Source organism: Apteryx rowi, unplaced genomic scaffold (genome assembly GCF_003343035.1).
Source record: "Apteryx rowi isolate R43461 unplaced genomic scaffold, aptRow1 scaffold_97, whole genome shotgun sequence".
Lineage (NCBI taxonomy): Eukaryota > Metazoa > Chordata > Aves > Apterygiformes > Apterygidae > Apteryx > Apteryx rowi.
This window is the reverse complement of record NW_020451282.1, coordinates 769,931-782,211: the sequence shown is the minus strand read 5'-3', so window position 1 is coordinate 782,211 and position 12,281 is coordinate 769,931. Positions and strand designations below refer to the sequence as shown.

Sequence of the window (12,281 nt, the reverse complement as noted above, 5' to 3'; positions counted from 1 at the left end):
ACTGGCAGAAACCTTTGTTACCATCAAATCCTGATATCCTCACTCAGTGAGCACTCCTATTGATTTGTTTCATTATTGCAAGATTGATTTTTGTTCAAAATGAACATAAGTTTACAGAAATGGTTGTGGCACGGAGTTTGTGGTAACAGCAAGAGTAGACTTTTAAGTGGCAGATTGTTTAGCTAAAGGTTTCAGTCAGCAGAGAAAAACCCTCTCTGCCAAGAATCTCTTCATTTTCTCACTGCAGGATCTAAGTCTCAGAGCTCATACTGACTGATTGCTCTCAAGGACAAAGCACAGAATTCTGTATCAGACTCTCTCTACAACTGAAAAAAAATCCATTTACTATTTGGGTGCCTGCAGCAAGAAAAAAAACATAAAAATGGTTGATGTGATGTAATTTTATTATTTCAGTAGCAATACATGGAGGATTTGCTGTTTATAGTGTTGGATCATAAAACTTGCTTGTGATATCTTTTGAAGGCTGTATGATTTATGCCTTTTTATTAGCTCTTAAATGAGGACAATTAAATAACAGACACAATTACTGCATGGCAAAAGAAGTATAAAATATTTAAGAAAAGAAGAAAAAATATTTTTGAGTCCTTTCTAAAATGCTCACTGAACCATTTTTTAATAAATGTAGCATTTATTAAGGAGAAAATTGTAGTACCCTTTGCAAATTGTGAGCCTTAATGCCTCATGCTTCCATATGTAGTTCGTGAAAATCGTTTGCATTGATGAATGACGATACAGTAGTATCCAGTTTTAATCAGTATCATATCTGTTTTTGAGATATGTGATAGAATTATTTTTAAATATTAGTGTTAAGATATTCTGAGATGACAGTTTTTTTCAGTTGCATCCTTTTTATGCAATATGATTTTCAAAAAATACTGAGCACTAATCAGTTCTTTGAAAAGTCAGTTTTCCCCAAGTGCTCCCTGTGAACTCTTCTCCCACCCAAATCACTAATCACATTAAAAAAAAAAACAAAAACTTTTTTGTGTTTGTAAGGAGTGATAATAAATCGCTGGATCCACCTGGAGTGCTTGCTTACAAGTATAGTCCCTTTAAAGTCAGTACAGTGAATGTATATAAGTTTACAAACTGGCCCATAGGGACAGGCTATGAAATTGAAGTGTCCTTTATTAGATACAAACTGATCTGTAATACACAAAGAAGGCTCAGAAATATTATGTGCCTGTATATTAATAATTAATTTGTTGAAAGAATGCAGTATGCAATAAAAATTTTAGGAGATAATTTCAGCAGAATAACCATATGTTAATTCAGACACCACATGCAAATGTAAGAGTGAATTATTTTCATATAGAAATTAGAGAAATGTATAAGGTGTTGAAGTTTTAATACTGCCCATAATTTTTATGTACCATTCACAAAATTAGGGAGGAGACAGAAGACATTTGATTGTGCTTTCCTTTTTCCCTGATATAAATTGATAGTCAGATACTCCCTTCAGATAAGACTTAAAATTCCTTTTTACCCTGCGTCAGAGAAAGGTTTATTAATTTTAGTTTTATCACTACACTGATTGGGTCTACGAGACTTCCAGTTGGCATCAGGGCACAGGCAAGATAGGTTTTCTGCAAAAGATTGTGTGAACATGCCTTGAATTATTCTCTCTCTCTTTCTCTTTGCCAGCCCAAAAGACAATTCCTTACTTATGTTGAGTTTGATACCTGAAAAGATGAAAGACGAAAGTCCTGGCCTGCAGATAAGGCTTAAAAATGGGATTGGATTGACTGGGAGGTTAGAACTTCATATGTGTGAACATTTCATACATTTGCCAAGAACAGAGGAATTATTCAGGATTTAGGATAAAATGTATAAAGAAATAGTGCAAAGTCCCATTTCCTAACTGTGAATTTCAGTGTAGACCATAGTACAGCCTCCACAGAAAATGGAAAAATCTGGCCCAAACTGCCTGATGATTGCCGAGTGTTGAGGCCCCTTTCGCTCAAGTTTTACATATATGTGAGTGTGTGTGTGTATATATATATACACACTGCACTCCCTGCCCAGCTTATGTCTGAAAGTGAAATTTTTTCATGTCATAAGAACTCCGGTCTTAATTTACACTAATTTTTGTCAGTCAAAATTGCAAGATAAAAGATGGTATTGATAAGACATCAGGGACTCATCTGTTACCTTTTCTACGAATCTTTTGGGGCAGGCAGGACAGCTATGATGAAACTGGCCATTTGATCTATTATTTTTTGAAAACTTCAATACCTTGAGCTTAAAACTGGTGTCCTTCACAAGAAGTAAATCTCATGAAATTAGTTTGGGGGAGGGGTAGAATCTAAAAAGAACAGTCCTGCACAAGATGCCTTTTATACAGGCAGATGCCTTATATATGCAAAAACTGGAGAATTATCTAATCAGGCAGCAGGGTGGGGGCAAGGTGTAAGACAGAAACATTTAGAGGATGTGGGATTTGGGCTGATTAGTTATATGACTAACAAAAATTATATTGTCTCCTTGCTGCTGAAGAAATGCACATTAAAATGAAAAGATTAAAATTGTATAATTTACCACGGTTCTAATTAAAACTAAAATTGTAGGGTCAGGTTGCATAATCAGAGCTGTCATGACTGTCTAGTTAGTGATTAGATGATTGTGAACATTGTTACATTGTTTCAGATAGACCGTAATCCAAAATACTTAAACAATGACTAGGAAGACTGTTGCCTTCTGTTCTTATCTACATTAAAATTGCAAGCATTTATCTTTTTTTCTATCCTTCACTTCCCCACGCTCCACACATACACACACTTTATCTAATGGCCTATTTGTGCATGCAGCCACATTGCCTTCTGAGTTCTTCTCGTGACCATGTGCTTTAAAAACTGTGATACTAGAACCCATGGAGCCTGGGACTCGTAAGCATCCCAAGAGTAGTTAGTTGCTTTAGACAAAAAAACAAAGCACAAAGAGTCTGAGAAGTGCAGGGTTTGGATCCTTCATAGTCAGAGTAAGTAAACCATTCAGATAAGAGCTATTTTTACCTAATAAACAAAAAGTAAAATTTTAATGATAAATGCTTATAGTTTTTAAAGATCAATTCTAGTCCTATACTAGTCCACTAGTGAACAAAGATGGTTTTAGGCAATTTTTTTTTTTTTAATTCTCAGTAGTGTTGTATGGCAGTAATGAGAGAGGGGTAATCTCCCAGCTGCCAGTCTCACTGTGGCTGTGAAGCAAGAGGTTGTGCAGATAACAAACATGGATATCAGGCAAGCCAAGAAGAATTTTCCTTTTCTTTGCTCTTACTTTCCGAGTAAAGAAATCAAGTCTCATGCATCATGTTAACAATATGTTACTATACTCACTAGTATGGTTCAGTTGTTTCACCAACCAGGTAAAATGGACTACAGCTGCTTCCTTTGACTAGAACAATATAGAGCAGCTGGAAGATATTTTTGAGAAATACATCCCATTTTTTAACACAGATCTGGGACCTGCATATATTTTTTCTAGACCATACCATCTTTACTAAATTTGATCAATAAAAGAACACTTCTTCCTTTCCCTTTGAAACAATGCTTATATTTGTTGTGGGTTTCAAATTGCCGTCCAGAAAAGATTTCTTCTTCCTTTCAGAGCAAACTTCCACAATATGAGGTCCTGGGCAATCATACAGAGAAGACAAATAGCACTGTCTCCTCTAAGCAAAGTGGAGGAAAGGAGAATTATATTTTAGCCACATCAAAGTTGCTATCTATTCATTATGTTACTAGCAGAAGATATGAAATCATCCTTTTCTTATTCTTTTTCTTCTATACAACAACAGGATTTTAAGATTAGCCAAACCAGAGCAGATTGTTGCCCGTGTTGCTTGTGACTGCTGTCCATGTCCTTAAAGTTGTATACATTGTTTTCAGAAATCTCCATGGGTCTACTTCAACCAAATTCATATGATTTTGTATGTACTTCCTTTTTTCCTGGTACTATCAAATGCCACTTCTGGTAAATGAGCCCCCTCCTGGGTCATTTCCACAATCTGGAGCAGAACTGTGTTATCTTTCTGCCTCATTGACTTACCATCTCATTTTCAGTCTCTGAAGAAAACCTATCTTTTTTCCCCACCTTGCTTTATACTAGTTTTATGTTCCATGAGAGCAAGTTTAGTCCCAGTCCATGCCATTTAGTTATAAAAAAACAGGCACTAATTTAATGATCCGTAATATTTCATAAAAACTTCCTCTCAAATCAAAGTAATAGCATGTAGAAAAAAATTCTAAAATGAAAGAGGCAAGTAAATCATGAGCGCCTTAAAGCACAAAGAAGTCATTCATTTGAACATTAATCCAAACACCACAACAAAATACTCTGTTTAATGGATTATTATTGTTGTTGGTTTTATTTAAGTTCCAACAGTATGCTACGTTATTCCATATCTTTTCCATGTGAATGTGTTCCTATTTTTTATACTAAACAGAACCTTAATCAAGCCTCTGGAAAACAAATGAAGCTACATAAAGGCCAATGAATATTGGCTCCACAAAGCTGGAATGAAAAGGCAAATAAATGAGAAAGTTTAAATGAGTAGGAATGAATATCTCATCCCCCTCCTGCTGTTTAAGTGCAAACAGTTTCTGGTATGAACTGATTAGAGTTTGTAAATATGAGGAAAAAAAATTGCTTTCTGGAGCATCTTCTAGAAAGGTGCGGGACCTGGAGAGCTCAGTCAGGAAGCCATGCGTTGTGACGTTCATTAGTAGTTCTGTGCAGAGTTAAGTCTCCTGTTCATATTTTTATGGTACTCAAAGCAGGCATGACTATTTTTTCTTCCTCATGATTGAAATAAAATACTACAGAGAAAACAAAAAGAACTAACAATGTAAACCATGGAGTGCTCAGCAGAGGTAATTGTCTTGAGTGATGGATGCAAAGCACATGCATTTTGCAGCTCAGGAGTAAACCCCAAAAGAAACTGTATTGTGTAATCTTTTTCTCTGTTCTTATAAATATGCTTTCAATTTGCATATTGCTGATATAAAACTCCTGGATCAAATTTCATGTCTTGTCATGTTTGCACAGTAGTCTTTTATGTAGACCCAAGCATTTCAGCTCTTCCTACTTCAAACAGTTACATTGTCCTCAACATAAATTGCTTCCTTAAGAAGAGCAAAGCACATCAGGATACGCAAAATTTTTTCCAGTATAATTAGGGGTAACAGCTTCCTTCCTACATGTTAGAGCAGTGTGGAGCAACTGGAAAATTGCCAGAATCAGACCCATCTTTAGCAAAGATCCAGTATCCACATCCTGTTTCATCTCACAGTGTGGTTGCCCCTTATAAACAGAACATCTGGCACATGTGTTAAAAATGCATCTTGAAAAGACTTGGACTCTCGTTTTTTTTGAGTCTGGCTGAATTTTTTCCTTGTAAAACTGAGTCAATATGAAACACAGAGAGATCTCTGTGATATATAAAAGGTCAAAAGCCTATAATTTATGCCTTCTTAAGACCTGTAATATTCTCCCTTCTTCCATTCATACTCAGTGTTACAGTCAAAGATACTTTCCTCTGTAAGTGTGAGGAGCAAAGGGAAGTATTGAAGAGTCACTGAGTACCCCAGATTTACACCTTCCAGAAACTGCCTTCCTGTACTTAGCAGGACTGGGCTCGTGACGTTTAGGTGAGTGAGAAACAACAGTTTATGCCTTTCTGCTTTCATCTTTGCTCCATAAAGAAGTGCTCTAAAGAACAGTATGTTGAATGGTTACTTGTGAATTTGCGAGATTTCTTCATTCAGGTACCCCTAGTATATTTAATAGTGTGTATTGTCATTGTGGTGATTTCTAACTAGTAAGTCTCACCAGAGACATGAGTTTGAAGCCTAAGGATTTACACTAAAGGACACATCTTGTGGCCTGGTTTCAGACAAGTCCTTCAGCATGGGGAAAACACCAGCAGACAACAGTTAAATTGGCAGATCTACTTAACCTTGACTTAACCATAAAGGTATGATGTGCCGTATGGTTTTCAGATGGATAATATTTTTATTATGTTAAAAATATTTTCATAATGTCATTGATGCTTCCAAAATCTGTCAGAATACAGGTTTGAGAAGATCCCCCAATTCTTTTAGCAGCGTATGTGCTAATTCCACAGTTGTGGAAAAGTGGCAAAGATGGTCTTTTGGGGTTAGTTTCCCTTCGACATTAGGCAGTGTACTGAAAGAGTGACGGATTTGACAGGTTTGGTGCAAGTCTGACTGAGAGTGATATTGTTTTCCACATGACCAGTTTCACAAGCAGACACATTATAAACTGTTTGGAGTTTACTGGCCCTTGAGAAAAAAACCATAATTAATTACCTAATGTATTTTTTTTGGTAATGAGGAATGTCCTTCCTCCCTGTTAACGCGGCTTTTTTTCCCTTAACGGGAGCAAAGTGCTACAGGGCTTGGCTTTGTATGTATGATTGTGTTGGAAGAGCCCTCGAACCTGGTGAAGCAGCCATAATAGCACAGTTCTGTGCCGTCAGACCCTCTTTCTTTTGTTGTTCTTTGCATTTAGTTAGTGCCTGTGGTTTATTTACTCCTTGTGCACAGAGGTACAGAAAAGAGAGTGTGATCAGACTTTCTTTGTGATGCTTATGAATAATGGAATAAAATAGCTGATTTCTGTGTATATGTGATTTTGTATGTGTGTGTAATACATGAACATGTATATGTGTACAAATATATTTTTGTATACAGAATGCAGTTCATTTCATGGATAGTTCAAATTAAAGGGAGAGGATCCTCTTCTGTCATGTTCCATTGTTTAGCATTTATTGTAATTATCTGGTGATGCAATGAAAGGTGCTGTTCAAAATAGTTTAGTGCAAGAACTTTTAATCTCAAACTAAAATGGTGCCACTTGGTATAAAGCCTTTCTTCTGAAATAATGTTTAAACACGAGTCATCTCAGAAAAACCTAGAGAAAACAGAGCAGCTCATGTATTTATCCAACTTTAATGCTGCTGTCAGAATACAGAAAAGAAGATGGTCATTCTTAAATGCCTAAAAATTCATGTCAGTTTTTCTGTCCATCTTCTCATTGTAGCTAAAGGGGCTTAGCAGAAACACTACAGTTCAACCCCATTTTCCCTTTTTTCTTATTGTCTGCCCACTGCAATTATCTATGATTGAGTACAAACTTTGACAGCCGTGATCAGCTGTCATGCTGATCAAGCTGTCAAGCTGCTTTTTGCAGTGTGGGAAATGGAGCTTGCAACCTGCAACACCTTAATCAAAGTGTCTGCTTGGTGAACAGCAAAGGATGTCCTTATGTGCCCAAGCAGATTTCAGAGGCATGCAGCTGCAGCAGAGGGTATGGCTCTCTAGGAATGTAAATCTTGCATTCTGTTGGAATGTTAGAAGTCCCTGTTTGGTCTCCTTGACTATACAAAGTCTAACTTAACCTAGTTAAGATCTCTTTATTAATACTTATGCTAAAGTTTCATGGGCACTGGTGTTAATTGGCAATTAAAGCTGGTAAAGCCTTTTAGTAGCATCCTTTTAATTTTTCTAGTTTCAAATCAAAATGAATGAATTAAATGCTGTCTCCTATAGAAAATTTAGTCTAATGAGTTCCCAGCAGTCCTGGGACAAGCTTTACTCTGTCTCCTTTAATGCTGTCTGCTTGTCTCTACCAAACGTGCCCTGCAGAGAACGCTATCATCTTCTTATCAGTGCCTGCTCACCATCCCATTCCTTATCCCTTGTTTCTGGGCTCTGGTTTCTTCACTCTCTGGTCCCTTTCCGTTCCCTGTATCCTGGATTTCTCCTGCTTCTTCCTCCTGATGGAGAAAATGAGTGCCATTCTATGCTACTGCTCACCTTCACTGTTATCCAGCTCACCAGGGAGATGCACTTAATGGGTTGTAATGTTTGTTAAGACACTTGGAACCAGGCATGCCTGTTGAGCCTTTTTATTGCTTTACTTCTTAAAAATAGCTTTGCTGTGCTTTTAGTAATGTTTTAGTATTGTCCATTGTCTGTCAATCTTAGTCAAGAAATTGATACTTAAATATTAAGTTAGTAACTTCATTGTTATAAGGCAGTTACATGCAGTTGTGACTTAGAATAAGGAGTTGATAATTTTTGGTTGTGAATACAAAGTTAAGGGAGGGTGTAATTGGTGCTTTTCTGTGATTCTGGTTTTACTTCATTCTGTTGGAGCTCTCCTCTGAGTCCAACATATGTGTGATGAGATGGAATTCCATCACAGACTTTCTTCCCTGTCCAATTTAGGAAACTGCCAGGCAGAAATGTCTATGCCCAGATGCACAATGAAAAGGAGCAGGAGATGACAAGCCCTGTTAATCATAGTGAGGACACCCAGAACATCATCCAGGGTGAGGAGTTTATTGATGATGATCTGGACTCTCAAACACTAGGTAACGCAAGAGGTAACTTCAATTTTAGTTTATAAATTTTTGTTAGTGATTGATTTTTAAATGCTGTTAATTTTCATTCTAGCTTTTTTTCATTTTCTACTCAGATTCAGGAAGAAGAAAATACCACTAACAAAGGATTATCTCAATTTTCTTCTTTTTGCTTGTAATTCAGCTTATAATTCAATTGTAATGCATTAGTATTGGTGACATGCCATACAGACCACGCAGTACAGAAGATAGATTTAATGTTGGGAGACTTACTTAGAAAATTTAAGAATGAAATTACATTTGGTATAGAACAGAGTATAATTGCTAACATTGGAATTACTTCAAGAATACCCTGCATTTGTGGAAAATGGAGTTTAGGTGAGGAGGAGTGGTTTGTAGAGTCAATGTTACCATGATTTCAGATGGATTGTATCTATATCCATTGTTTTATTTGCCATACTATCCCAGTGGAATATAAGGTTTTCATAATTAGAAACATTAAATTTATACCTAGGTACAAAGTATAATGAATCTCCCCTATTTTAACTGGTAGTTCACCTRTATTCATGGTGTGGTCATAAGCAACCCATGAGAGAAACTTTCTGTGACTATCTCTTAGTGCAGATGATGTCTGTATCAGATGGAAGTGTGTATCATGTCACCCTTAATGCTATCTTTAATGTAGCATACAGTGCTGATCTGTAAAGTTCATTTCCTATAAAATTTACCATTTTGTTCAGACTGCATTCAGGTCTCAGTCTGAGAAGTGTAGCACAATATAAAAAGCTCTCCAGTCCCATTTCTACAAATTTTGTGAAAATGAAACAGATAACCCAAAGTCTTTGGGATTTGTAACAGTAGCTGTCATAGTGTAACAGGCAACTGTAATGTCTTCATGAACCCCTGGAAGAAGATCTGTTTTAGCTGTAGCAGGGGTAGCCTGAGGTAGTACAGAAGTCTGTCACAGAAGAAATTTCTTTATCTTGTGTTTCTTCTTTAACTGTCTTTTGTTGTAGATGTCCTTATTTTCATTTGCTGGACCATGTGTTCCTTCTGAGTTCTTGGAGATATTAGCTTTCAGTAAAAGCGAAGAACACAGGCTTCAACTTTACTTCAAGCTTTGTGCATTTCTGTATTTTCTTTGACAAACTTTGTGTATGAGTATTACTGTGTTTTCATTCAGATTCTGCAAGACAACCTTGATTGTACTCCTAATTCTGCTGAAATTAATTCCAAAAACACCCCTGGAAAAACAAAGCCCATGTTGAAATTGTCTGATTAACTCACCTCCCGGGTCTTTAGAGCAGAATGCTGAATGCAGACAAAGTGCATGCAGACGTGCCTATTAAAGTAGAGCATTCAAAAATCTCTAGTAATGTACAAAAGCATAACTTCTTTCATAGGTAGAAAATCCTCATGACCTATTTATATGAAGCAGTTTGGGACTGTGGAATGAAGAAAGGCCACCCTGATTTGTAACACTTTCAAAAACAGTCTCCTTACTTGCTCACTGTTGGCTACCTGGGCCTGATCCTGCACTCCTTACTGAGAGAAAACTTTTCTTGCCTCTGTATAGGGTTAAAGAGTGCAAGAGCATGACGTTTTAATGTGAAACTTCAGACAGTTAGCAAATGCAGATCTCAAGGTGATCTGTGCTTCTGCCAGGTTGTCAACACCAGCCGCATTCCCAGTGGAGCATGAAGAGTTCATTTCTGTGGGTCATAATCATCTATATTCATCAGCTACCGTACAGCTTTTAGACAAAAGACTTTATTTAAGACATAAAATTATACTTCTGTTCTCTGCACTGTTTTGTTACTTGCAATACTTTCCACTAGCTCCGGTATCACTCAGTACTGCCAAGAAAATATTCCTGTTTATGATACTCTTCTATTTTATCTGGCTGGAGTATGAAGTGTATTATAATCCCTGCGTTATATTAAATTCTGTTTTACAACATTATTTACAGAAGGTTCTTATGCTATGGAGATTCCTGCTAATTCTGATGAGCCCTTTCCCTCCCTCTTAGGGAGATCACTGTAACAGCCTCCGCTCCATGCACAGCAGGGTTTTACAGACCTAGGTTTCTGTTTGTTCTCTCTCTTCTCATAACTTTTGAATTTCCACAGTACAGTATTTCCAGACTCACCCATCCACTTTTTTTGTTTTCTATATATTTTATGTTGCCTACTTTATCGCAACCCCCACGTTGGGACTCCTCAACACCATTACCTTGCAGTGACTCCTTCTGGGAGAAGTGGCAACTTGAACAGCTACAGAGTTCCCCTTTTGCTGATGCCGGTCAGTGTCCAGTCCCAGGTCAGTGGCATGTTGAATGGAAGCCTCAGGTTCCATTCTCCTCCCTCACCAGCACCCCTCAAGACAACTACACCTTTTTAAGCCACAAAGAGAACCAACTTATGCTGTCACAGGGATAGAAACCCTAGGACTTCACCACAAATTCACCATCATGAGCAAAAGCTTTAAGCAAAAGTATGCTGTAGGTACACGGAGCTGTTGCACCAACCTTCACCTGATCTGTTCTTTGATAAAAACACTCTCTTTATGTGATTGACTTATCCCTGAACTAAAAGGGGATTTATTGTGAAGCACCCAAAATATACTAATATCAGCCTTTTGTTTTTATATTTTCATAGGCAATCACTCAGGCGTGGTTTTGAGCATCAACTCCAGAGAGATGCACAGTTACCTGGTTAGCTGATATTTACAGCTGAACAAAAAAACTGAAAGACACTTTTCTGTATCGTTTTATTTTTCCCTGGTGGTATCACAAAATTTCAAATATGGCTGTAAATGCTCTTGGAGAGGAGGTTCCTTAACAGTCCTGTGAAAAAAAGCATCCATCATCAGTTACTGGGGAGAAGGATAATACATCTTGTGTTCACTCTATGGCCTGAAAACTTGTTACGATTCAAACTCAAACTAAGGTAGCAAATTTGTAGCCCTAGGCACATTCAATGCCACATTCTTTCTTTTTCTGTATATGTTCTAGTTTCTTTGTGTTTATTTTTAGAAGGATTGACTGTAACTTTTTAATTATATTTTTAATTGCGGTAATCAGTGGAAGGCTGGGACTCTTCAGCTTGAAAAATTGATTTGTAAACAAGTGACTAGACCAGAACAGATGGCTGGTTGAACACTATGATATTTTTTTCAGAAGTCTATAATTCAGAACCGGTTCTGTACTGAGAGAGGTCTTAGCAAGGAGATAAATGCACTCCTAGTGAATTCAAGTTCTTAGCTTAAAAATGTGTGAGACAATCTAATGAATTTAGGCTTAGGCCTTTCTATGGATTAAAGGAATCAAAGTGTTAGTTAGGATATCCTGAAATCATAGGATAATGCTTTTGCAAGTGTAGCAAGTCCTGACAAACCATCAGCCCTAGTATCTCTCCCAATCCCACCCTGTGTGAAAGATAAAACACCAGCTTGATGCTTTTTCCGGACCAGGTGCCTTCACTTGCAGACAGTCATTTCAGTTGCTCTCATCTTCTAACCAAGCACCTCTAGAATGATGGCAGCTGCCAAATCGGTTATCATGTAAAAAACTTTTCTGACATCCTGTCTCTTTTTAAATTTCCAGAGTGTAAATACCTCCTTTAAGTAGCTTTCTTTGTATGATTATTTTTTAAAAACTTCCTGTTCTTAGGGCAGAGGTGCCAGGTATGTCAGAGTTCTCCTCCAAACAGGATAGTGTAGTGCACCAGAATCCCCTTGCTACTTGGATTTTCCCTTGGTGTTTGCCCTTGCAGGCAGGGGTGGGAAAACTCTTACCTGAACTTTGCAGCTTGGATATGTTTGACAATGCCTTGAGGAAGATCTGTTGAGGTATAGGGGTTCGTATTTCCTTTCT

At 37.3% G+C, this 12,281-nt stretch overlaps 1 protein-coding gene across 1 annotated transcript in view; it reads left to right on the top strand.

Moving 5' to 3' along the window:
* SORCS2 (sortilin related VPS10 domain containing receptor 2) overlaps window positions 1-11,129 on the top strand; it is a 612,056-nt gene extending 600,927 nt beyond the window's left edge. The window contains exons 27-28 of the mRNA XM_026054819.1: window positions 8,274-8,377; window positions 11,065-11,129. Coding sequence (XP_025910604.1) covers window positions 8,274-8,377; window positions 11,065-11,129 — 169 coding nt within the window. The remainder of the gene's footprint in view (window positions 1-8,273; window positions 8,378-11,064) is intronic.
* Window positions 11,130-12,281: the final 1,152 nt, after the last annotated feature.